This window comes from Lissotriton vulgaris, chromosome 2_1 (genome assembly GCF_964263255.1).
Source record: "Lissotriton vulgaris chromosome 2_1, aLisVul1.2, whole genome shotgun sequence".
NCBI lineage: Eukaryota > Metazoa > Chordata > Amphibia > Caudata > Salamandridae > Lissotriton > Lissotriton vulgaris.
Window position 1 is genome coordinate 1,417,537,374 of NC_141687.1, and position 27,062 is coordinate 1,417,564,435.

General features: G+C 43.4%; 1 protein-coding gene across 44 annotated transcripts in view; it reads left to right on the forward strand.

The window, feature by feature from the left end:
- Positions 1-27,062, forward strand: part of NEB (nebulin) — a 402,407-nt gene that overhangs the window by 68,756 nt on the left and 306,589 nt on the right. For all 44 annotated transcript variants that reach the window (XM_086957193.1, XM_086957196.1, XM_086957192.1 and 41 more), the window contains 10 exons: positions 838-939; positions 1,030-1,137; positions 1,230-1,334; positions 4,893-4,991; positions 6,930-7,034; positions 8,552-8,659; positions 8,754-8,867; positions 19,105-19,302; positions 20,053-20,160; positions 22,895-22,993. In XM_086957193.1, the coding sequence (XP_086813319.1) occupies positions 838-939; positions 1,030-1,137; positions 1,230-1,334; positions 4,893-4,991; positions 6,930-7,034; positions 8,552-8,659; positions 8,754-8,867; positions 19,105-19,302; positions 20,053-20,160; positions 22,895-22,993 (1,146 nt within the window). The remainder of the gene's footprint in view (positions 1-837; positions 940-1,029; positions 1,138-1,229; positions 1,335-4,892; positions 4,992-6,929; positions 7,035-8,551; positions 8,660-8,753; positions 8,868-19,104; positions 19,303-20,052; positions 20,161-22,894; positions 22,994-27,062) is intronic.

A 27,062-nucleotide genomic window follows, 5' to 3' on the forward strand; every position in this document is an offset into this window, starting at 1 on the left:
GGCAAACAGTGTGCTCGTTTCCAGATGGGACAGCTTGTGTCTGGCCAGAAGGTAGAGCTGGCCCCCGTCGGGTGTTAGTCATTCACTGAGATGAGTGGAGACACAGGCCATGGTTTAGAGTGGACAATGGTTCTTTGCAAACAGCCATGGTGACAAAGTAGACATTTTGGATGGGCTGGCACCTATTTTATGGAAAGAATATGATTTAGTCTAGGACCCTTTTCGTACCACCTATGTGCGTGGATCTGATCCTCTCTGCGGGGTATTCACCCGTTACAACGCATCTTTTACTCCGCACTACCACTACAACACGGGCATTACAACGCATACCGTTACAACGCATTGCGCTGGGGGGCGCTCTAGGATAAGAGGTAAGTTTAATTTACTATCCAACACCTTCCCTAGGGTCCACGAGGACTGGAGTTAGAATAGTAAATTATACTTACCACTATCCAGCACCCCAAAGCGCTATGCGTTGTAGCGGTATGCGTTGTAAATACCGCGTTGTAATGGTACGCGGAGTAAAAGTATGCGTTGTAACGACATACATCCTCTCTGCGGAGCTGTAATCACTGGTGTTGAACATTATCAAGAGGTGAAGAACCAAAAGGAGACTAGCTCTTTCAGACTCTACAAACAAGAGTACATTCAGAACAGGTAGTTTGAGTGGCAGGAATTTAACAGTGTAACTGGTATCCCCTTCCTAATGATTTCCAAAACTTTTTTTTAAAACAACTAAGTAGTTTTTAAAAAGTTTTGGTATTTTTAATTTAAATAAAATTGCTAAATCAATGTCATTGAAACAATTCAGTAATGTGGCTTGTTTTCTATTCTCAGATCCTGTACAAGAAAAGCTATGAACAATCAAGAGGATCCAGCATTAATTATTGCGACACGCCCAAGTTTCAGATCGATAACGTTTTGAAGAAGTTCAGCGATGTAAGTACAGCTTGATCTGTTGCCTGCAGAGCCATGGCCTGCTCCTTTTGTTTAGAAAGTTTCTTTGAACTGTTGATTGTTTTTTTCCAGATTCAGTACAAAGAAGCCTACCAAAAGAACATTGTAGGACGTTATATCGGAAGCTATGAGGACCCATATATGTTACACTGCATGAAGGTGGCATCCTTGAGGAGCGATGTAAGTGTTGAGTGGTTTTCCCTTACTAAAACCTGGCCAACTATGTAAGGAATCTAAAATCATGGCGCTAACAGACCTGCTTGTTTTTTTAGAAAAATTATAAAGCAGACTATGAAGAAGACAAAACCAGCTGCTACTTCCCTCAAACTATTACTCAGGAATACGAAGCTACAAAGAAATTAGATCAAGTTAAAGATGTAAGTATTTTCTGATTCTAAAAATTTCAATTGTATTTTTCAGATTACAATGTCTGTGTGCAGTTGTGTGGTCAACCAATGAACAAAGAAGCTTTAACATGCCTTTTTACAGATCTTCTACATTATATTATTATTGTTTTTCAAGTTCATCTATTCATGTGAAAGTAGTAAAATTCATGAGAAAATCGGCGTATATCCTGAGCTAAGAACTTATCAATGTTAGAGTCCAAATATTAAGTCCAATGATTCACAGTATCTTCGTTTTATCTTCATTTATTATCCATTCATGGGTAAATCCAGTCTTCACCAAAAAAAGCATACAATAGCCGCTGCCAACACGTGTTTCGTCTTGGTCTGGAGACCAATTGACTTCGTCAGGGCATATAATAAGAGTAATGCGCAATGAAATTCTACGTGGTATTCCTACTCCATATATAGTATCCACTCATGAGTTATTTCAAAAGTATCTCACAAAATTCAAAAAGATTCTCCAAATATGTCAGTAAAACGCAAAATCCATATCTTCTATCCTTTGTAATTAGTGGGAAGAGTATAGGAATAAACGTGTCATAATCACGAAAAGTATTGGTGATTCACTCGTGTCTTCCGAGTGCAGAGTCGTATTCCCGGACTGATCAATGCCGGCGGCGTGTAGTGTAGTAAAATTCATGAATGGACAAAAGCAGAGTTGGATTTTCTACAGAATTACTTATTTGACCTTCTTCCACTAACATACTTAAGACTGTTAAGGGCTCAAGAGGGCATTATTAACTTCCATGCGGTTACTCTTTCCTTTTAAGTAAATCACCAATTTGTGTGTGATTCGTAAAAGAAAAATAGGAATAGCTGTAGAAATTTGTAACTGGCACAGATTTCCAAGATTCCTCAAGCACCTAAGCAATTATTAATGTGAAATTGCAGTCAGTTGTACAGATCTGCACATGGACATGCAATACACACTTGCATCTGAACATCATACTGCTTTTTTTGTTTCTCCAGGGGAAAATAATTTACATTTGGAGAAACCCCTTTCTCAACATCCTCATCAATTTTAGGGATGCTCACTCCTCATTTACATCCTGTTATGCCCTTGCTTAGAGTAAACCTGCATGTATGTTTAGTAAAGGAAAACTATTTGTGAATATCCACAAATGCACATTTTTGTGGTTGTTATGGTTATGGATCTTGAACAAAGTTCGCTGGGGAAGCCTTGCCAGAATGCCTACAAATTCTCTTCTCATCATAGACATAATGGTTCTGACACTCCACTATCACTGCAGAATGTTCATATTGATAGCTGTGCAGGTGTAAAAGGCGGCCATTCCTTAAACTGCAAATCAGGAATTTGTCTGCCTGTTCTCATTTTTTGTGCACCAAAGTTATTTATTTATTTATAAAGTTTTATATAGCGCTAGCTAGACCCGTGGGTATCAGAGCGCTTTACAAACACAAAGGAAAAGAAAAAGTTGCACTACATCACAGGACATGAGGATGCATAAATATATAAGCAAAGACATCACATTTAAGTATACAGTGAAGGAGTGAAAAACGCAGGTGGATGGAACAGTCAGATAACCCCCATCATTGAAAGCCAGCGTGAGAGGGGAGTCCATTAGTCTATTGATGCCTAAGTTGGTTGGCTTGGTCAGAGAAGTATTTGTTGAGGAGCAGGAGTTGGTACCTTTATAAGCAAAATCCTTGCAGGGTTAGCTACTCACACTTGGACAGGGGAATCCTGAGAGCTATGTATTTACAGTCACTATTTGTAGAAAAATATTACAAATACCGAGCTCTCAAGTTTCCCAGGCCATGACGTGGTAGTTTGTCCTGTCCAGGATGTGACTTTATTTTACATTTGAACTTTGGTAGACAAACAATTTGAAGAATCAGAACATGAATGTTTAGAAAATGCATGCTGGGGTAAAGGGAACTCAGAAAACATCTCTGTGAAAGTCAGGTAACCCTGAGGGTAATTCAATTACCGTATTTTCTGGCGTATAAGACGACTTATTAACCCTTGAAAATCTTTTCAAAAGTTGGGGGTCGTCTTATGCACCGGGGTCATTTTATAAGCAAGCGAATATAGCCCAAACTTTATATTTTAAAAGGAAATGTAGGGGGTCATCTTATACGCCCAGTCGTCTTATACGCTAGAAAATACGGTAATGTAAGGGCTTGAAATGTGATTGGCCCTGCCCTACGCCGCTTTTGAGGGAATGTATCCAGTTATCTGACAATCAAATCTGACCTTGGTCTGTGGTCGGTCTGCCCGCCAGATTACGAGTGCCTGTTTTTTTTTGGGGGGGGGGGGGGGCATTCCCATGGCAGTGCCTTTAAAAATAGGCATGACAATGGGAACGCCAAAAATAGATCCTGCACAGCATGGACTGAAAAGTCCATGCCATGCAGGAATTGGTGTACATGCACATAGAGCGCGCATGTTCTGCCCCTCCATGTGCATCTACAGGACATCTATAGGGCATGAGGCCTTTGTTTCCTCTCCACCAGGGTTCATGAAAACGCTGGCAGGGAGGAAACTCGTAATATGCTTTGCGAGACCGCAGTGGTCCTGTCAAGCATATTTGATGCCTCCTGACTGCCGCAACAGCACCAGAGATCAGCGATCCCTGGTGGGGCTGGGGCGGTCCGACCGCCCGAGGCGTAATATGACGGTCCAGAGACTGCCAAGGCCACGCCCCGGGAGTGTGGCGGTCCATGCAACACCAGGCTCGGAATTGGGGCCTTAGTGTTCAATAAAGTCATTGTGTTTGTTAGAACTATGTTACGTCTTGAATCATCAGGCAGCATTGCACTAAATGCACATTAATGGCATGCTATCAAAAAAATTGAAAATGCATGCTTAGCAAAATGAAAATCCAAAATCCTAGTACCCCGTGTCATGCTCAATAACCTACACATGGGTTTTGGGAGGATCTGCCTCTTCACTTGAGCAGGATCAGGGGATTGACTATTACCCATGTGGACTGCTTGGGTTTCAATTTGAATTTGTTAAGTGCATGAGCACGAGCCACACAAAGCAGTCATGATGGCATTAAGTTCACCCCTGCATCGTGCAATTGCAGGCCCTAAAAGTTAAATTTGAATTTGTTCTTAATAGTATTATTGGCTAGTTGTTTATTCCTGTTACCATCACTGTTATAAACGTGTTGCAGTTTGCAGGTTCAGTAAAGATTGTTTCCAAAAACGAGGTCAAAAGTCTACCACCTAGACAGAAATAAATATGTGATGTCATCGATAGTCAAAATTTAGGTGATATGATACCAGGGCAGCTCAACAACAGAGTTTTTTAGATGTCCTTCTGGGCCCATCACTTCTTGTGACGAAGATAAAGAACTGGTGTATGAACTTTTCAGGAGAGGAGAGTGCAAACATTAAAGAAAAGTAGAACTCTGCATGGTGTCACCAAAAGGCCACGGGTAAAGTGTATGCATCTGCGCACTGCAAGCAATACTGTTGACTTCATCAGCAAGCATAGTGCCATACACTAAGTTGTTATGCATGCTTTATATTAATGTCTCTTCTATGCATTTTTTCCAGCACACCTACAGGCAGCCTCCGGATACAATTAAATTTACCCAAGTGACCGACTCACCTGTTCAAGTTCAGGCGGCGTTGAATGCCAAGCAGCTGAGTGATGTAAGTGCCTTATTTTTCGTTCATTTAAATTTCCACAAGCTTAAATTTCCATGCAACTGTCTTGTGACATTCACTATGTTTTAAAATGAACCGCAATATTCACTATAAAACACTGGTTATATTCATGGTACTTGCCTAGAAAGGATTCATTTGAGGACACACCCACTGCATAGTCTCCTTTCATATATATCAAGATAAAGTGACAGATTTACAAGCCCCTTGCGCCACTTTTGTGTCACTTTTAACATGGGAAAAGTGACGCAATAGTGGTGCAAGGAGCTTGTAAATCTGCCCCAAAATGCCTAAAGTTTGGCCATGATTGGCACTGCTCATGACCTTTGATGAACTACTCCAATGTGAAAGGATTAGCAGACCATGTGTGTCCACAGATGAACATGTGTGACTAGATGTAGACCATAGGGGTCCACTGATGGACATTTCCGACTGGTAGTAGACCTCAGCGGTCCACAAATGAACATGTATGACCTGTAGTGGACCAAAGGTGCCCACAGATGGATGAACATGTCTGACCTGAGCAGACCTCACATGTCCACAGATCAACATGTCTGATCTGCAGTGGAACTCTTGTGTCCACAGATGAACACGCCTGATCCGTAGTATACCAATGGTGTTCAGAGATGAGCATGTCTGACTCTGTGTCTTCATACTTTCGTTCTCACCAGTAGAAGAAGTGAAGTACCTGAACGACTTACTGTTGTCACTATTCATGGGCATGGACTTCAGTTTGTCACTTATTTGGGTACTTTTCAGGTCCTTCTTTGACCGCGGCTGTTTTTGTGGCATTAGATGGTTCAAGGGGCGCTCTTTGTATTTTTCTCTACCTATGTATATGTCAGAATGCACGAGCTACCTTTTGTTGTACAGTATGAACGTCTGATCTTAATTCCCTTAATTTGGTTTGTCATGGTAATGTAATATTTCAATACAATTTATTGAAATTCCGCATAGACTTACCTAGTATTCATTCGTCTCCATTTATTATTTGTCACACAAATACGTCATATAACTGTTAATATTAGCAGTAGATGGAAGGCAGTGAATGTTTTATTTTACATATGCCACGAAAAAGAAAATACATTCTTAAATCAAAATAAGGGAGCCCGTGCTGTCAAACCATATGACCGGAGCAAACATGTCCTTTAAATATACTGATGTATAAAATATTAGAATAATTTTGGATGATACATCTAGTAACCAAACTACCTGAATCGTTCCTAAAATGCCCGAACGTTCTTCTTCTTTTTATCTTTATTTTGTTCCTCTAAATCTACGATACATTTCATTTCCTAAACATATGCATTTTTCAGAGACAAAAGAAACTTCAGTTTTATTCCAGTCATGGTACACTAGACCCTCCCATGATCCTTAAGAAACCCTCGCCTATGGCCCACATACTGTCAAAAGCACCCGCACATGTCCCAATAAACTATCATAAAAGCCAGACACGCGTCTCCCAGGAGACCCTGATAGGTACCAGAGAACCGTACTTACCTCACAACCTACTGTTATGTATCGTTAGTAGACCTAAAAGACCCCCACTCATCTTCCTGGGTGACCCTACTCACAACTGTACCCAACATGTGCTTATCCAAACAGCAATTCGGATAGTGTAAGGGTAGTAGGCATTGTAATGGTATGCGTTGTAATGACTTGCAATGTAATGGCTGCGTTGTAATGACATGCAATGTAAAGGATGTTGCAATGTAATGACTGATATGTAAAGGTAGTGCAATGTAATGACTGCGTTGTAAAGGTTGTTTCCCCCGATCCTACCACGCTTCCTACAAAGCATTAGGAAATCTTTGTAATCAAGCATTATCATTACAATGCTAAATAAATATTTGCAAAACACACACACGTTGTCACACACACACACACGATGTTTTGTATTAATAACCTATTGTCTTACTTTTCCAGCTAAACTACAAAGCTGATTATGAGGCCAAAAAGTTCAAGTGTTCTATACCAGCTGATTCCCCGTTTATCCTGCAGTCCAGACTTAATGCATATAACCTCAGTGATGTAAGTAATATGCCCTAATTTTTTTCTCTCGATCTGTCTGTCTATACTGTATCATGTTATTCATGCGCATGAACTTATTGGTGAAGCGAATCAGTGAGTGATGTAATAATAGTCGATTAGGGCCCGATTAGGAGTCAAGTGGAGTGATATTTTGGTGGTAAATATCGCCCTGTCTGATTACAAGTTGCACAGGGCATAAATCTATACATGGTTTTTCTATTGGTGTTTTCGCACACGGATTCCTCCAGTTAGTGCTTAATTTGTGCCGGAGGATTCCGGTGTTCGGCACGGGTACTTAATTGCCGGCACCTAGGACAGTTTGCCACAGGATGGCGCTGTTTGAGTAAGTTAAAGATGAGCAGAACAAAAGTTGTTAATTAATGCAATGTACATTAAAAACGACTAATACCTGCCTTCAAAACCATTCTTTATAGATATGGGGCCCTGGAGTAGTCTGAATTATAACACTTGTAAGAATGTGATGGTTAGTAGTTGTGTACGTGCTATCGTTGGCCGTGTTGGCTGAGTCAAGGGGTGTTGCAATCTGCAAAGGCCTCCCTAGGAGGGCCCTGGCCCTTATTTATTTTACAAATTAAACACTGTCCCTCCCGCTGAGTCAGGGATTACGACCTAGGCAGTGCTGCACCCCTACATCAGGGTACTTTTATCAGACCTTAGTGAGGAGAGGAGTCCGGATGTGAAACATTATCATCTCAAAACAGAAATAGAGTGAAAAAAATAGCAGCCCCAACTGGTAAACTGGCCTTTATGGGGAGAGGTATAATTAATGACTTTATGTGAGAGATTTGAGTCTTATAGTTTGAATTAATTCTGGTTTCAGATCAAGCGCTTCGGAGATGTCTAGTTTGCATTTAAATCAAATTGTCACCAACTCATAAAACTATTTATAAAGCTTAGGTATTTTTTTTTTAATGCTGTAAAGTTTGCCTTCTCTTCTTTCATCTTATTTTCACCTTTTATCCCCAATTCTCCTCTTCCCTTCCTTGGCTATTTCCCTCTCGTCCTATGCTTTTGCTTTTCTGCATTTCTCTTATACCTGTGAGTGAAATCCTCTCTTTTCACGCTGATTTATGGGCTCTTTTCTATACCCTCTGCTTCTTCTTTCTGGATTCTCATTCCTAGGTCCAACTTTTTACTTTTACTCATATTTTTTTAACCATTTCTTTTCTAGATAGCAGTTTGAACTGAATGATTTGTGCTAGTTACTAGGTACCTTAACTTATAAGAGAACATAGGAGGGTGTTATACCCTCTGTGTTGGAGCTGGTCATTCTGTTGTAGCACGTTTCTGTTCAAATGATGTTCACAACTCCCTAAGTTTGCTTATGAAAATAGAATAGAAGATATACCTTGAACTCGAGGTTCAAAATGTAATGATCACGATTTGTAAACGCATGTTCAAAAAGTGGGGAGAGGCTTAGCTATAGATTCTCAGCAGTTCACTTGGGGAGAGATTGTTGCAAAGTTTAATATTTCAACTGTTCTCCTTCATTACAGAATATGTACAAATATGACTGGGAGAGGTCCAAAGCCAAGAAATTCGAAATAAAAGTTGACGCCATCCCCCTGCTTGCCGCCAAAGCCAACAGAAGAAATGCGAGTGATGTGAGTGCCCATGATTATTATAACATAATTTAGTTATTATATAATATTTGTGTCCTATTTAGTCCTCTTGTGTGTCCCTTCTTTCATCGGGCAGGTGGCATATAAATTGGATTATGAAAAGAACAGAGGCAAGATGATTGGCGCTCTTAGTATCCAAGACGACCCAAAGATGGTGCATTCTATGAAACTGGCCCACATGCAGAGCAATGTAAGTATGGCGGTTCTGAAACTCAGTATTTTTTAGATAAAACTATGGCTAAGCTTTATGTAGTAACAGGGAAAGATCACGAATAATCAATGATGGCCATAATATAACCATGCATTCATTAAAAAAAAGTAAAGTCTGGCGTTAAGCCGCACATTTCACTCTATGACAGAAAGGCAAATACCTAATTTGGGAGTGTTTGGCGTACTCATTGTTAAAGGGTTCTTGGTTGAGCTTCATAATATTTGGAGAGTATGATTTCTTTTCTCCATCCACACATTAAATATAGTGGACAGCAGTCATCAACTGGTGAGTAAGATCCAACCAGCTACCTTTGCAGCCAGTATAGTATTGAGAATTTGGAAGGAGACCATGTTTTTGTTGTTTAGATTTCCATCTAGAGCTCAGTCATTTGACCAGGAAACCCGCTTGGTTTTGTGGAGCCCCCATAAAGTCAGTCATGTGTTCAGTAGAGAAGGAGCTCAGTAAGGATGAAAAGTGTGGGGTTGATGGTCCCGGATGGAAATTTGACTCTTTCCCAGTTTAGACATTCTGAAATCCCCAGCTTTCTCTGAGAAGAAGTAAAGCTGAAAATGGGTATTTTACATGGAGCCTTTGGAAGGCAGACACAAAAAGTACCTTGAACTCACGTTTATTGCAAATGTCTGCAAAGACCTAAAAGGGCTGGACTACGCACATTTTTAAGAGTTGTGTGACTCGAGTCTCTGGAAGTAAGGCAGGTCAACGGGACCCATCCCTGATTATCCTATTTGATATCAAAATATATGGTGTGATAGCATTGAAAACATTATGGTCCAGAACCCCAGTATGAGAAATTGTTGCCCAGTTGAAAAAAATAATGTTAGCACATTCATGATGATATAATATAGGGATGTAACAAATCCCCTCGTTCTTCGCCCATTTACTTGTCCTTGTGCATAATAAAGTGCACAGAACCCACTTGCACATCTTCATAACAACATTTCTGTAGCTTCTGAGGTAAGAAGGAAGTGTATTAGTAAGTACCATTTGATTTTAGGGAGGTATCATGCATATTTAAAGTCCCAGGTTTAGTTAGGTATCATGCACATTGTAGGTGTCGGGTTTGGTTACACACTTTGGTGCTAGGTCTAATAACACGGTTTAGGACTTATTGTCAATGGTTGCCTATGTGGCTTGGATCTGTAGCATTTTAAATGTATATTATGAATAAATTAAAGCATGTCATTAGGGTGCACTGGAATACACTGGAATCATGAACTAAGAATGGTAGGACTCTTGTACTATGGTGCTGAAGGTAAATATACCTGTAAAAATTCACTCTTGCATATATTTACAACACCTAGGTGTAAGTCCACACTTTTTTGGTAGTCATTATTTCCAAATGTTGATTTTCACCAAGGTGTAGATTTACATGTTTCCAACCCCTCAGATGAGGGGGCAGAGCATTCCAGAACAGGATTTCTGAGTGTAGAATTTAGTTGGAGTGCATTGCAGTACCTGTGTGTGGCCAAGTATGGGGCTTGACTTTCTTAAAGGTTGGGCTAGAGTACATTTACACCTGTTTTGACACCGTTAGAGCTGTCGTACTTTGTTAGTAGCAATGCTATTTATCTTCTACGGGTGTGTGTTTGTATTAGCATGTGCCCTAAACCTCTCCTTAAATTTTCCTAAACTACTCCCATTTTTAACTCAGTATTCCTAATTTTCATGTCAGTACCCGCTCATTTACTACAAAAACAAAAACCTCTGTGTGTGGAGATCTCTGGTACGATGCTGAAGAGCTCTGCACAGAAAAGACAAGAGTGTATGATCCACATATACATTTGTGAATAGCATTTTTTAATACCTGAGTAGTACCTCTGTAGTAGTACTTTACAGACTACAATATGCAGTTGGCATTAGGCCCCCATGATTCTCATAATAGGTGAAATAATGAGAGAGGGAACAAAGACAGACTAAAGGAAAGGAAGATCTGTTGGTTTTAGTGAGAAAGTTAGGTCTTGTATATCTGTACTGTATATATATAAAAATAATCCTAATAAAATCTTTTGAAATTGAAAAAAAAATGTTTAATAATAAATTCTACAAACAAAACAAAAAAAAATCTGTGAAAAGTCAAATCTGAGATAATCAACCAAAGATAATATGGAATTTTATCGTATGGAGTTACCTTAGGCTGTCTTTTATTAATAGGGAGCTGGATGTTTCAGGAAGATCCACAAAGACATATAGGAGTACGTAGCAGAGATTTTATGTAGTACTCTTCCTACACTTACAAATTATTTGGTGAATATTTCCCCTATTGCAATTTGATGCGGTCTACTATCAAAGGCATTTATACATTGAGCTAAAGATAAGTGTGGACTCATCCTGTATAAACATCCTGGACACCTCTAGATTTACTCACAAAGTCATAGAAAAAATTAACCCATTTGAATTGTCAGTAATGGTAACTTTAGGTCAGACATAATTTATTTTTTTTAAAAATTTTTTAAAACCTTTATTTTCAAATAGTGCACACAGCTATTCAGCCTTACATCCCGGAGGCTAGGCAGCAAATCGGAATATAGTAAATCAAAGTGCAAGAAACAGTATGGCAGAACGAATGAAGGTTAAGTTTTTAAATTTTTGTAACAAAAGGAGAAGAAGGAAAGATACGGAAGAAGGCGCCGAAACAGGCGCTAAGAAATAAGGCAATGAAACCAATGTACAGTGAGGCGTAATCAAGGAGCCGGTCAAGCACAATGACCACAGTGACAATCAGTACAATAGAGATACGAAGAACGGTGGGAGAGGGAAACACAGGATAACAACAATATCGAACCATCAGTTGAAATCATAGGCTATGGGGACAAGTGTTCTTCCTGTGGAGCGGGTTCTGGAGGTATGCAAATATTACCCCTGTACTCATTCCAAGCCCCCCATAGTTTCTGCCATTTTTTGGGTTTACCCCTGGCAACATATACTGTCTTTTCCCGGAACATACACCAATCCATATTGGCCTTCCACTGTACCACCTTCGGGGCTGTTGTTGCTCCCCACATCTGTGCGATGTCCCGTTTCGCGACCATATACCCGAGGGTCACCCATTGGGTCTGGGCAATGTTATAGTCTGTCGGGCCCCAGATATTCAAGAGGCATCTTCGGGCCTCCGCATGGATCTCCACCCCGGTCACCTCGCTCATAATCATGTGCACTCGCCTCCAATAGGAAGCTATCGCATTGCATTCCCAAATAATGTGCATGAAGGTGGCGAGAGCACCACAACCACGCCTACAGAGGACATCAGCAGAGTGTCCCATATGTATAAGCCTGGGGCCAGTGACATAGACTCTGTGCAAGATCTTTAGCTGCACCAACCGAAGACGGGAGGAAATACCAACCTCCTTGGGGGAGGACACAGCACACTGCCAGTCTTCGTCGTCAATCTCTATCCCGTCCCGCACCCACTGATCTCTCACACCCAGGAGGAGATCTGTGCGAACATTGATCAGCTTCTTATATGTCAAGGAGATGGCACTGTCCGGCATGTGGCCATCCAGTCCCCTATCCTCCAAGGGAGAACTGTCGGGAATCACCTCACCCTCCGGCATGGCTGACAATAGTGCATGTCTCAGCTGAGCGTACCGGAAATATTCCGTCTCACCCAGCTGAAACTCCGTCTGTAGTTGGGCAAAAGACTTTACCTCCCCTCGCAGCAGCATGTCCTCCACCCTGGAAATGCCGATCAAGTCCCACTTATCAAAGCCTTTAGTGTGCCATAGCTTACCCAGTATGTCAGAATCATAGAGTGGGGTCACCTTTGTAAGCCTGTCTTTCCACCCCTGTGCTTTTGTGATCGCTCTCCAGATGTGTACAGTTGTTTTCGTTGGTCCAGACATCCGCCTGTCAAGAGACCTCGTGTACAATGCCCTATGATATTTCCCACCACCCAGAAGCCACCGATCCATGGCGTACCCCGGATTATCCACTGGTCCATATAGGCCATGATTTATGGCTGCCAACTGGGAGGCCCAGTAATATCTTCGCACGTCAGGCAGCGCTATCCCCCATCATACCACGGAAGCGTAAGCTTCGTGATAGCAATGCGGGCCGACCATCCCAAAGTAGGGCGCGTTGCAAGCTCTCAATCTCACCAAAATATCGGGCCGGGACCGGGTCCTGAGTGTTCTGCAAGGCGTAGAGGAATCTGGGCAAGGACATCATCTTAAAGAGCGCCGCGCGCCCAAGCAGAGAAAGCGGAAGTTTACGCCATCCCTCCACGTCCCGCCGAAGGCGGAGAAGGGGGGGGAAGCAGATTATTCTCATAGCGCGCTTTAGGGTCAGTGGAGATGTAAATCCCCAAGTATTTGAATCCTCGTCTCGCCACCTGTATGTCGCAGCCCCTCGGTAGGCGAGGTGTCCCCCCTTTCAGAACGTACAAGTGCGACTTTGACCAGTTAATAACCAAGCCGGAGTACTGACCAAAAAGTCGTAGCACGTCGCAGGCTACAATGAGGGACTTGCAAGGGGAAGTGAGATACAGAAGGATGTCATCTGCATATAACGACACCCGGTCCTCGAAGTCGGGGACCATCGGATGCCATGTAAGTCAGGATGGTTGCGTAGGCAGGCCGCCAATGGTTCGAGTGCAAGTGCGAACAAGAGGGGCGACAGAGGGCAACCCTGCCTGGTGCCCCTCTGAAGAACGAAGGGTGCTGAAACTCGACCATTGACCGATACATTAGCCAACGGACCTGCGTATAGAAGTTTGACCCACCCCACGAATTCCGGACCGAAACCGAGCTTCGCCAACACTGCCCACAGGTAACTCCATTCAAGGGAGTTAAAAGCCATCGTGGCTTCCAACGACGCCAGGACAGCCGGCTCCTCAAGCATGTGGGCCCTAGCCAGGCGTCCGTGCAGTCTCCGAAGGTTAAGAGCAGTGTTGCGGTGTAGAATAAAGCCCGATTGGTCCGGGTGCACTAAGTCGCCGATGACGCCAATCAGTCGGTTGGCGAGCATTTTGGCTAGAATCTTAGGCTCCGCGTTTAACAGAGAAATGGGGCGATACGATCGGCACAAATCTCTTGGCTTCCCTTCCTTATGGATAACCACAATGGTGGCCAACCTCTGGTCGTGGGGAAGCATGCCTGCCTCCCGCGCCTCCAGGAACATGTTCCGCAAGTGCGGAGAAACTACTTCCGGTTTGATTTTATAAAGTTCCACAGGAATACCATTGGGGCCAGGCGCCTTTCCAGACCTTAGGGAGCGAATAGCGAGGGCAACCTCGTCTGCAGTAAGGTCCCTGTCCAGATCATCACGATCTGCCTCCGACAGGCATGGGAGATCAATATCTGCCAGGAGAGCGCACGAGTCGGCATCAGACCGGTCCGAGACCGAGGAGTAAATGCCCCGAAAGTAGTCTGAGAACGACTCAACGATCGCCCTCGCGTCAGTGACCAGCAAACCGTCGTCCCCAACACCTCCGGGACTATGCGACTGGCTCTCTCCTTCTTATAAAGCCAAGCTAGGAGCTTACCCGCCTTGTCACCGACATCATAAATTCGACCCTGCTGTTCTCTACCCATGACGATAGCAGCGTCGGTGGCAAGATCGCGGTATTCCAGTTGCTTAAGAGAGAGGGTATGGAGCAGCTCGGGCATGGGGCCCGCCTCCAATTGGGAGTCCAGCTCCATGATCTCAGCCTCAATGTGCACCATGTCGGCGTCTCTATTTCTGCGGACGACCGCTATGAGGGCAAAGGCCTCACCTCGCAAGACCGCCTTAAATGCCTCCCATAAGGTGGCGGCTGATGTAACCGACCCCTCATTCTCAGTGAAATAGATCTCAATAGCCTTGGCCAAGAGTCCAGGCGTCTTTGGATTCCGAAAATACCACGGGTTGACCACCACAGGTCGCTCGGCAACCACAATGTCGAAATCGAAGGACACCCACACTGGGGAATGGTCCGAGATGCCCCTCGCCAACAGGCGGGCCTCCGAGATCGCCGGCGCATGGGCGGCCAAGGCAAGGACATAATCTATTCTCGAGAGGCTACCGTGTGCTCCAGAATGAAACGAGTATTGGCTTTGGGTGGGATGCATGAGTCTCCAGCAATCGACCAACCCCATAGTATCAAGGAAGTCGGGCAGCCACAACTGTGAACTACGGAGGTCTCTAGGCGGATGTCTGTCCAAGGTCCCGGAGCAAACCGAATTAAAGTCACCTCCCACAATAAGCAACCCCGCAGGCAGGTTCAAAATGGCGCTTCCAAGGTCCTGAAAAGTGTTGTTTTGCAGCCCCGGGGGAACATAAACCGAAACCAGAATCAAGGCACGCCCCTCCCACCGCCCTGCGATGGCAGCATACCGCCCCCTCTCGTCCACGGTAGTGGAGTCAATCTCGAAAGGGAGAGACGTGCGCACCATAACACCCGCCCCCCGGGACCCCGAGGAGAACCCTGAATGTGCCACCATCTTGAAACCTTTCCTGTTGAGCGCCCGGCACGTATTCCCCACCAAGTGTGTCTCCTGTAACAGAACAACATCAGGCATATGTCTTTTGAACAGTTGCAATACCACCCCTCTCTTAATACGATCACCTAAGCCATTAACATTCCAACACAGGACTTTCAATTTCCTACCCCCCATCGTCGTACCTCAAGCCTTCGCCGACCCCAAGAGACCCCACCGATGCATTAAACGAATCAGAGCATACTATACATTGCCTAAGAGAAAGGAGAAAGAAACAAAGAAAACACACGAAACCAACCCTCACACCACCCCCCACCCTGCACCCCTGCAGTAGACTAAAAAGCCCCCCCAACCAGCAGTGTGCCTGTCGCCCCATAAACTAAGCTACAAGAAGACCCTAGAGGAGAAAGGAGATCACGTAGTTCCCCCCTGCCACCCTCCATGGAAGAAAGGATCGACCCAATAAAGTGCAACAGCTTGGCATTATAGGTCATAGTCAACAGGCACACCCATCGACAAAGTTAGTGCGAGAAGTACTACTCCTGAAGGTCGGGGCCTCCAGAGGCACCCTCGGAATGTTCCTCCTGTTCCTCACGTTGGTGCGGCAAGGTGTCCAGCCAGTCACTCGCAGTCTCAGGCATGTCGAAGAACAGAGCGCGGCCCTCACGTTCAATGCGCAGTTTAGCAGGGAACATCATGGAGTATTTCAGCCCCAAGTCTCTGAGGCGCCGCTTCACTCTCGCAAAACTTTGGTGCTGTCTCTGAACAGCCCTAGTAAAGTCCGGGTAAAAGTTAACATCCGCGTTCTGGAACTTGAGGGGCCCATGTCGCCTCGAAGCTTGGAGGATCGCATCTCGATCTCTAAAGTTGAATAGGCGGGCGATGATGGGTCTCGGTGCAACGCCCGTCTTCGGAGGACCACCCGGTATTCTATGGGCCCGCTCGACCAAAAAGAAGTGGCTGAAGCCCGCCGGGGCCAGATGAGTCTTGATCAGGTCCTCGACAAAGAGGTCGGCGGCCGATTCCTCCGCACCCTCCGGTACCCCAATAATGCGCACATTCTGCCGCCTGGCACGTCCCTCAAAGTCCTCCAGCCGCCTTGAGAACAGGTCATTGACCGACCGCAGATTACGGACCTCCGTTTGCAGGTCCGAAACATCGGTCGTGAGGCTGGCAGTTTTAATATCGAGCGATTTCACTCTATCGTTTGTTTTGCCAAGGTCGGCCCTAATCAAGTTGAGGTCGATCGCCAGGGTGTCCACTTTGTGCGCCAGGACCTCGTGCTGTTTGTGCATCTCTGTTCTGATGCCAGCGATAGCCCCCATAATGTCACGGAGTGTGGGCTCCGACCCATCGGGCGAGCCCGCACGTAGAGAGTCTTTGGATTGAGTGGAAACAGTTGGCGAGGTCTTTTGCTGGGCGTACCGGTCGATATTGTTGGTCTGAGGTTGGACCGTCTTCCTGCTGGCCTGGTTCGCCGTTCTATCAGAATCACCCCTGCCAGCCATGTTGGATCTAGGCAGAACAAAGGGCAGTACTCCGAGATCACTTCAAGCACTCCAGCGAAGCGGAGCGTAGCCACCACAAATGTCCAGTCAGCAACAGGCCACTCCGCGGCTACGGTCGCTCCGCCAGCTGAAACAGGAGGCGCTCACTCAGCATATCGATCATGCCCTGCGTCATCGCAGCCGTCGGCCATCTCCGGGACAATGGTGCACCCTTGGCACCGGATTTCGACACAACGTAACTTCGTCAAGGAGTGTCAGATTTGGAAACGGAAAGTGGATCCCGTGTCTATGACCATTCGCCAATTAGAATCCACCATCGTGGATCAGGATTTCTTCCAGGATTTGTGCGGAGGGTCGGAGGGTCTCCGGAGCTCCGAGCTTACGCGGCCACCTTACTTGCCCGCGAAGCTCCTCCCCCCAGGTCAGACATCATTAAGCCATCTCAGAGCCGGTGGGCTTACTTTCCCCACTGCATGCAGGTGTGCGAGGAAATTTTATAGCCATCTGAGTTAACCGCTTAACCGCAGCGGCAATGCCGTTTAGTGGAGTGGGCGGGGCCGCACACGCCAATAGCCACAAAGGTAGTGCGCGCGACAGTCGTTGGCCGACAGAAGCACGCAAGGGGTTAAGGGCTTTCAATATCAAAACATAAGACCACCTTCCCAACTCCTCCTGATTGATGCTGAATACAGTTCTAATGGATGTTGTCAAAGTGAGACCCAGTGTTTTGCTGGTATAAAATGTCACCAAAGTCATACAGAACGCCATGAGATTTCAGCTTCACTTTATGCTAGGATTTGGAGTTTGCATTTAAAGCTGGACACCTTCAACTAATTTTGCAGTGTGCACTGTTGAATCTGCATTAGGATGTGTCCATTGTGGATAATGTTTAACAAGGCACTATAAGTCAGGCAGATGGTGATGCCCCTTGTAGCAGGTGGCCTTAGTCAGAGTTGTAGCTTGGTAAGTGGTCCACACTGTAAGTTTTGGGGTTGTATTTTGATGATTAAGATTAAATGGTTTCTCAGTGGTACTGAGTTTTGTGTACTGTCTCTTACAACTGGTACTTGATTGGTTCCGTATGCACTGCAGGTTGGAGGGTGCTGTTTTAGTGTAGATCTTGTGGTGCCCCTTGGTTCCAACAGTTATGGAAAAAAGGTTTAAAGTACCCACTTTCTGTACTATATGTAGAATTGGTCTTTGAGGCTGGGTGTTATGATCCTCCTTTACACTCTTTGCATGTGAATTGTCACTGGCAAATGGGGCCTAGTTCTGGAGAGGTGAACATTATAATTTCGAAACTGATGTTTGTGGAGATTTGGTGCAACAACGTGGGGATGCGTTTGTGTTTCCAATAAAGACTAGGCTTTAGGGTTATCCCTTGGGTCTGAATATGCTGTATTTCAATGTGGTTTAGGCTTTGAGGTTGCTGTAACTGAGTGGGTAGATTTGTGTCTAGCAGTATAGCAGTCGGCTAGGGAGCTTTAAGTCTGTGGGTCTTGGTGACTTTGGATATCTAAGTTTGATCCTTCATTTTGGACTAAAGTTGTACTGAGCTTTTTGTGACTGGAAGGGCCATTGGTATATTTATTGGTTTAGTGGGTTTGGTAGTCGTGTTTTGGACAGGAGTTTTTTTATATAATAAAAGGCTTGGGATTGTACATTTTGTTGAGTTGGTTTGTCTTTTAAGAACAGTTTGGAAAAAATAATTTGTCCGACTCTTTGTAAATGGTGTTTGGCCATCTCTGTTCTTCAGGTTTATGACAGGACAGGCAAATTTATGGTTTAGTGGGTAAACATGTAAACCTTTCCTTCAGAAATTAAGTTCAGCTTCACATATTCAGTCTGCTGTGGTTACTTTGGGACTGTGTGGGCAGCCTTGCTCTCTATTTCCAGCCAAAAAAGCAATTTCGGAAAAGATGTAGAAGGAAAATAAATAGCCATGATTGTCATGAAGAAGAAATTGTACTTCATCAAATTGGTACAAAGTTTAGGTATGTTTACGGACACTATTACAATAAATTAATACATTTTAATATTATTGTATTTCCTATTCTCACAAAGCACCTCCAGTAGATTACACACAGACAAACAGACACACTCACACAAACACACACACAATATTATAATAATATAGGTGGAAGTGGAAGAATTGAAAATATTTAGAACATTTAAGCAATGGCTCAAGGGTTTCTGGGAGACAGTGTTTTAAATGCTTTAATGCAGGTAAATAAACAGTTTTGCTCTGTTTAATTGTTATTTTGTGTTCCACAGATTGAATATAAAAAAGATTACGAAAAAATGAAGACCAAATACTCCTCTCCTCTGGACATGATTCCTGTCACATTGGCGAAGAAGGCGCAAGCCATTGCCAGCAACATAGATTACAAACACTTGCATCATAAATACTTCTATCCTCCTGATAGTGTTAGTGTGGCTCAGGCAAAGAAATCATACACGATACAAAGTGATGTAAGTATTATTGTTTTCTCTAGTGTGTTTTATCTTAGGTTCATGAATACAGCTATTTTTGTGGCAGATGATCAATACTAACAGGTAAAACATTAATAAATGTGTTGGTCATCAGAGATGTCCAATGAACATGAACAAAAAGTTCATTAGTTAGCCTTTATATTAAAGGAAGATTGTGGCTTGACAGTTCACCAGTTGCATCCTCCCGAAGGATTAAAATTGAAAGGTCAAGCAAGCGCATAAAAGCAGCTGGATATAGAACAGCTGGGTAAAAATTCTTTAGTAAACTAGGGTCCTTTTTCCAGAGAACCAGCTTCATGTCAACTGCCTATCACACCAGTATTGTCTATTTGAGAACATATGCTGATCAATGTGTTACATTTCTCAAACTGAAGTGTTGTATAATGCAAAATGCTTTTTGATACTCCATTACAACATTTTGTAATAAACATAATATAGCACAGAATACAAAATATCTAATTTTCAACTGGCATGGACAGAGCTACTTCTTAATGTATCAAAATGTATAGATGGATTGAGTACCTGATCAAAACACACGTTTAAGCTGTGATACTTTCTGTACAACTGCATTTGCTCATGCTATACTTTGTTGATTTGTAGTAATAGACACCAGAGAAGTCCTGAAATCAAAGTTTAGTGAATACTTTGAATTCAGTAGAAAGTAGAATGTCCATGTTACAATTCATTTAAAAAACTTTTCTCACTCAATCTTCCTTCGTTGTGTTCCAGGCTGACTATAAAGCTGATTATAATAGCTGGGTGAAAGGATGTGGCTGGGTGCCATTTGGATCCTTAGATGTAGAGAAAGTCAAGAGAGCATCGGCGATCCTTGATGAGGTAAGAAAGCGAGAGACGTGGAGCTGCCTCTAATTTCAGAACTAGTATGACACACATTTTTATGTTGTGATTAGAAGTTTTACTTAATTCATTTTAAGATTTGAGCATAGTTTCACTTTTCCACATACCAGTCCCTAGCTGTGCCCTTGGTCAAACAAAACCTTGCCAAAATACTGAAGGGATTTGTTTTGTTTTTGTTTTCTTGAATGAGATAACTCTGTTTTTGATTTCTGGTTCTTGAATGAGAAAATAAAGTTTAATTTCGAGTTTGGCATATGGGTAGTCTGTCACAAGCTTGAAAGACATCCTGTCCCACATCTTAAGTGAATGCACCAGCTGCTGCCCGTGCAGGTAAGAGAGTGATGGGGCTGGGGGTGGGAGGGAGGGCATTTTGACAGACGAAGATGAGGGAACATTTAGGCCCCCATTAGGATGGCGGGCGGACTTTGTCCGCCCGCCATCCTATCGGAAAAACGGACCACCCGCCATAAGGGCGGGGGTCCCGATGGTGGCATTAGGATGCGCCCGCCACAGTGGCAGGCGCATCCAGCACTCAGCACTGCCCGCCACAATGGCAGGAAGGCATGCTGTGCACTTCCATGCACAACAAGGCAGGCACCGTGCGGTGTCTGCCATGTTGTCAATGGAACTTCTGGGGGGTACCATAGGTACCCCCCATGTGCACCCCCCACCCCCCTGGAGTCCTTGGGGGCCCGCAACGGGCCCTCAAAGCAGACTCTGCATGCCTTTCTCCACGGAAAGGCATTGCTAAATGCCCATCCTAATATGGCTGGCGGTGTCTGAGAGACACCGCCACCATATAAACCCTTTTCCGCCCCAGCCGCAAGGCGACCAGGGCGGGAAAGCGGCGGACGGTCTTTCCATCCGCTGCGGACCCCCCAGCCATACTAATATGGCGGGGGGTCATTCCAGCACGGATGGTGGGAGGATCGCCCCTGCCAGGCCGGCGGTAGCCACCGCCGGCGTGGCAGGGGCGATCTGCCCGCCATCCTAATGGGCCCCTTAGTATTTATTTAATTTTCCCTTATCATCGTACATCGAAATCCCACCTCACCTGGTCCCACCGCTCTTACCTGCATAGGCCGTGGCTGAAATGAGCAATTATACAACTGTTATAAGGCAAACTGGATATCTGTCATGTTTGCTACAGAGTACACCATCCAGTAAACTCTAAATCGGGCCCAACAGATTTGATTGTCAACGGCTTGTATAATTCTTACCCTTGCATAAACTTCTGATTTGCAGGGATTTCAATTATACATTGTGTGGGGTGGGGTTTACTGCACTGTGTAGTGTCTGCGTACAATAAAGCCTGCAATCATGCACTTTTCCCGAGGTGAATATAGTCAGGTCAAAACTGTCCATAGATAGTTGGGGAAAATGCCTGGTAATGTTTGGTGTGGAAAGAACCAACATATGCCGGCTGCATGTTAGGCTCCATTTTGAAGTGCTAAATTCATGATAGGTGATAAATATGTCACAGATAAATGCCAAAACTTGTGGTATGGAATTTCATCCGGGATAATAATTGTCTTTAACTCCTCTGGGGCAACCCTCCAGACCAAGGACCGATTGCTATAGTGAGAGACCCTCACCTGCCTGATAGAGAGCTCTGTGCCTTCAGTGCATAATCTGTATGGTGGATTTGCTGAAGGAACACGAAACTGACCAGAAGGCACCATTTTTGTTTGGCCCAGTTAGCAATTTTAACAATGTTTCTTTTCTGAAACAAACACATGCAGTATACGTTTGTTTTGGGACAACAAACATTAGATTGTCTCTGATGCGCAGGGAGTTTTCTCCCTGTTGGTAGAGCAAGTGAGAAAGCAAGGAAGCAAAAGAGAAATATTCGAATTTTGGAACGAATGGTCTATACTAGCCATCATAAACCCTATAATGCTTTTTTCCAATCGATAGCCACAGCAATATTATAATGTTCTCAAATATTGTTGAACAGCACCTAAAATATACATTTCGAAAATCAGTATTTTTGTAAATTTTCTATCACAAATATTTGCAAATTATTTAAATTGCAGACTTTCTAATGAACATCACTCTTACAAATAATTAGAAATAATAACAAACATTGGCAAAGCCAGTCGGTCAGTAGGTCTCACCCTTGGGGCCTGTTGTCTTTTCCAGTAGTTTTAATCATGCTGCACAACATCTCTGATGATGTGCAAAATGGCTAATCAACAGGGGAAAAAGGGGTACACAGCCAGCTGCTTCATTTTATAGGAGCACCCAGCAAGCGGGCACGCACCTACGAAATGACGTGAGCAATAGGCTTATGGAAATAAATATTCTGGAAGAAGATGCATGCACTTTGTGCTTTGAGAAAAATATATTTTTTCCTTCCGAAAAGCAGACCCATTGTGGAAGGATATAAAGAACCAATCAGAACAATGGCAAACAGGGTATGTGCCATGGGAGAGACAAAGACTAAACATAAAACCATCAAATAGAAAGCATGAATATAAGAGTGACAAAACAAAAGGCCAATCAGTCTTTCTCAACCAGACAGTTGCTCTGTCTGGCAGGCTACAACCTAAAGATCTAGATCTAGTGTCATGCTTTCAGAAGGCTTGATTTTTTTCTAATGCACTAGCAATGTGCAACTTTGCAGTTTTGAGCCATTTAACATATGATGCCTGTATGGTGGTATGCAGCCGAACAACACAAGCTAAAATATGTCATTTTTTTCCCCCTACAGAAAAAATACAGACAGCATCCAGATACCATCAAGTTCACTTCGATCGATGATGCGCCAATTGTTGTACAATCGAAAATCAACCAGGCACAAAGGAGTGATGTAAGTGCTCGCAATTGCAGTGACTGGGTACACATCCTATGTTTGAGATTGGTATAGCATATCAACTTAGACCTGAAAAACAGGCATTCCCCCGCTTTTTGCACTGTATGAGGGAGCCCTGCAGGAAAAAACCTGACAAGGTGAACCAAGAAAGTGTTATGTTGATAACTGCAGAATAGACACATAGGTCTTCAGCTGTTTTTGAACATAGAAACATTTTTTGGACCTCTCAGCTGTTGTGGCATCGAGAAAATCCAGACCTTTGGGGTAATTACATAGAGCATCCATCCTCAATGCCAAACATGTACCAACAAGATAAGGCACTTTTCAGGGATCATCTTTGTACTTTTTCATGTTTTAAACTGCCTTCTCATTTCTTACTGCTTATTGCGATTGCATTTGCCACACATTTGAACCTGGAAATAAGTACGCGGTCATTTGTAGTATTGTGAGACTGGGATATGCCTGTAGGAACATCTAGTCTAGTACCTCTTGTACCCCGGGTTGCCGATGGCCTAACTAACCTTATGACCCTGTCTGCTCTAGTATCAGTGCTAGAAACGACTACATTGTTGAACCTTAAAATATCACAAGAAGTGGGATACAGAGACATTACCAGAATTCTCAGGGATAAAACCACATATATGTCAAGGGACACTCGGATATTGTGTACTACTGTGTAAAACAATCGAGCAAACACACCACTAGGCTACTTTAACATTTGGGTTTTTTTTGTAGTACAGCTGATGGACTAAAATGTTCTAGCTGTTGGATGTTTTTTTCCATGGAAAGCCTACCAGGGTAGACCACAGCACACACAGGCTCTTTGGTTCTTGGAGTGTGTTATGTGAAGAGACAGTATTGCAAATCCCGGGACCACAGAAGACAATTTGGGCCATCTACTTTCTAGACAAGATAGTTACAATATCAACATTTTTTGGCTCTGGGGAGAAATGTTGATAAGTACTTTATTATACATATTTCTGTTCCCATAGTGGGATGATGGTGAAAGCATGGCAAGACTGCTTACTCCACCTTGTCTAAGAAATAAAGCACATGTAGTCTAATGTACAAAAGATTTGGTCACAAAGTAATAGTTTGTGCATGCTGACTAGTTTGTGGCCGGGCCTTCACTTTGTGATGCAACCAATGTACAAATGTGTCACTGTGCAAAATGGCAATTTGGCAGCATTCACACAATCATGCCCCTTTAACACTGGGGAGGCACATGTCTGACGGTGAATTCCACTGAACCGGTTGGGCATGCCCAAATTGAGATCTGCTGCAAATCATAGGACTTCATTTTTGCTAATGCAGCCACTGTCCTTCAAAAGGCATTAAAAAAAGTTTCAACTCTGTTTTTGGCTTTGAGGGAGCATGTATCAGACCATATTCCTGTCATCTCCTCCAAATGTTGATAGCCCCAATCAGTCAGTCAGTCAAATTTACTTTATTCGGCTTATGTGTAAACCATAAAAGCATACTATAATACATATAATGTCAAAAGAGATATAAAACCATGATTAACATGTAAAAGAAATTTAAAAAAATTAAAAGAATATGAGAATATTTACATACATAAAACAGCCAGAAAGGCAGTTTGGGTACATTTCATCAGGACATGACAATAGGTCAAAACATGTGCAATCTGTGCTTAACTTATTTTCCTTATGGTTCTTACAGCAGCGGAAAGAAAATGGGCAATGTAAAGACTTCCTATACATTTGTGAACATCTGCAGATAGAGTAGAGCTGGTATGAATTGCACAAATCCCTTATTAACTAGAATGGGAAGAATAAAGCGCTTCCGAATACCAGTAAGATGCTCGCAAAAAAACATAAAGTGCACGATATCCTGCCCAGAGAAATTGTCACAAGTGCAGGCCCCAAGATCTTCAACCCTCATCCAGCCTGGCAAATCACCAAGGAGAAAATGAAATTGATTTAATCTGAACCTAGTCAATACAAATGGGTGGTTAGGGTTTGTGACAATATCCAAATATGGTTCCATGGACAGTGTAGTTTTCCGTAATTGATGAGCCCTTACTGTCGCCTTTTCCAGCTCCCTCTCTTCTCTTTCCATACTGGCTACTTGCCCGTATGCTTCTTTAGTCCATTTTACATTTCCCCTCTGTAACTTTCCTGGTGAATTATATGTTGGATGTTTTCTACCGTGGAACGCCTACCAGGGTAGACCACAGCACACACAGGCTCTTTGGTTCTTGGAGTGTGTTATGTGAAGAGACAGTATTGCAAATCCCGGGACCACAGAAAATAATTTGGCTTATCTACTTTCCAGACAAGATAGTTACAAAGCCCTTACTGTTGCCTTTTCCAGCTCCCTCTCTTCTCTTTCCATACTGGCTACTTGCCGGTATGCTTCTTTAGTCCATTTTACATCTCCCCTCTGTAACTTTCCTGGTGAATTATATGTTGGATGTTTTCTACCGTGGAACGCCTACCAGGGTAGACCACAGCACACACAGGCTCTTTGGTTCTTGGAGTGTGTTATGTGAAGAGACAGTATTGCAAATCCCGGGACCACAGAAAATAATTTGGCTTATCTACTTTCCAGACAAGATAGTTACAAAGCCCTTACTGTTGCCTTTTCCAGCTCCCTCTCTTCTCTTTCCATACTGGCTACTTGCCGGTATGCTTCTTTAGTCCATTTTACATCTCCCCTCTGTAACTTTCCTGGTGAATTATATGTTGGATGTTTTCTACCGTGGAACGCCTACCAGGGTAGACCACAGCACACACAGGCTCTTTGGTTCTTGGAGTGTGTTATGTGAAGAGACAGTATTGCAAATCCCGGAACCACAGAAAATAATTTGGCCTATCTACTTTCCAGACAAGATAGTTACAATGTCAACATTTTTTGGCCTCGGAGAGAAATGTTGATAAGTACTTTATTATACATATTTCTCTTCCCATAGTGGGATAATGGTGAAAGCATGGCAAGACTGCTTACTCCACCTTGTCTAAGAAATAAAGCACATGTAGTCTAATGTACAAAAGATTTGGTCACAAAGTAATAGTTTGTGCATGCTGACTAGTTTGTGGCACGGCCCTTCACTTTGTGATGCAACCAATGTACAAATCTGTCCCTGTGCAAAATGGCAATTTGGCAGCATTCACACAATCATGCCCCGTTAACACTAGGGAGGCACATGTCTGACGGTGAATTCCACTGAACCGGTTGTGCATGCCCAAATTAAGATCTGCTGCCAATCACAGGCCTTCATTTTTGCTAATGCAGCCACTGTCCTTCAAAAAGCATTAAAAAAAGTTTCAACTCTGTTTTTGTCTTTGAGGGAGCATGTATCAGACCATATTTTGGTCATCTCCTCCGAATGTTGATAGCCCCAATCAAAAAGTTGGAAGCTGTTCTTCCGTGCAAGTATCCTTTTGGAAGTGGGGTTCTGGTCAATGGTTTGCGGCCACGATTGAGGTTGCAAGTCATTGACCCATTGCATTGTGAATCATCAGAGGAGCGGAATGGCTCTTTGTTTGCCTCAACTGTCTGAATCAAAAAGTCTACTTTCCAAGTCAAAGATACTTTTCTGACTCATAAAGAACCTTTTGTACATTATAACTCGAGGTTTTCATAACCTTTGATTTTGTTATTCACAAGATTTGCAACTGTAAAACATGCTCTTACATCGGGCCCACTAACATTTATAGGGTCAGAGCATAAGTAATTTACAGTTTTAATTGCATCAGACAAATTAAGGCTGCTCTGAATCAAAAGTGTTGTCTCTCAATAAAAATATTTCAGAAAGAATTAGCTAGCTCTTCCAAGGCTCAACTTTGTCAGTGTTCAATTAGTGGTAGCAAAATACTTCAGTCGTCTCTTTTCTGGAGACAAGCCTATCAGAACTGAATCAGACAGCCTCTAAAACATGACCCACACTTAATAAAAGTAGGAACGCCTTTCTAACCAGTCCAAGATCATTTGGTCTTCTGAGATTTTAGTCTTTGCTTCTTTTGAGAGGCTCCCGCCCCAAGCGGACTTTTGAGACAAACCCCAGCTGAACTGGTTAGTGCTTTTTTTGGGCACACTCAAAAAT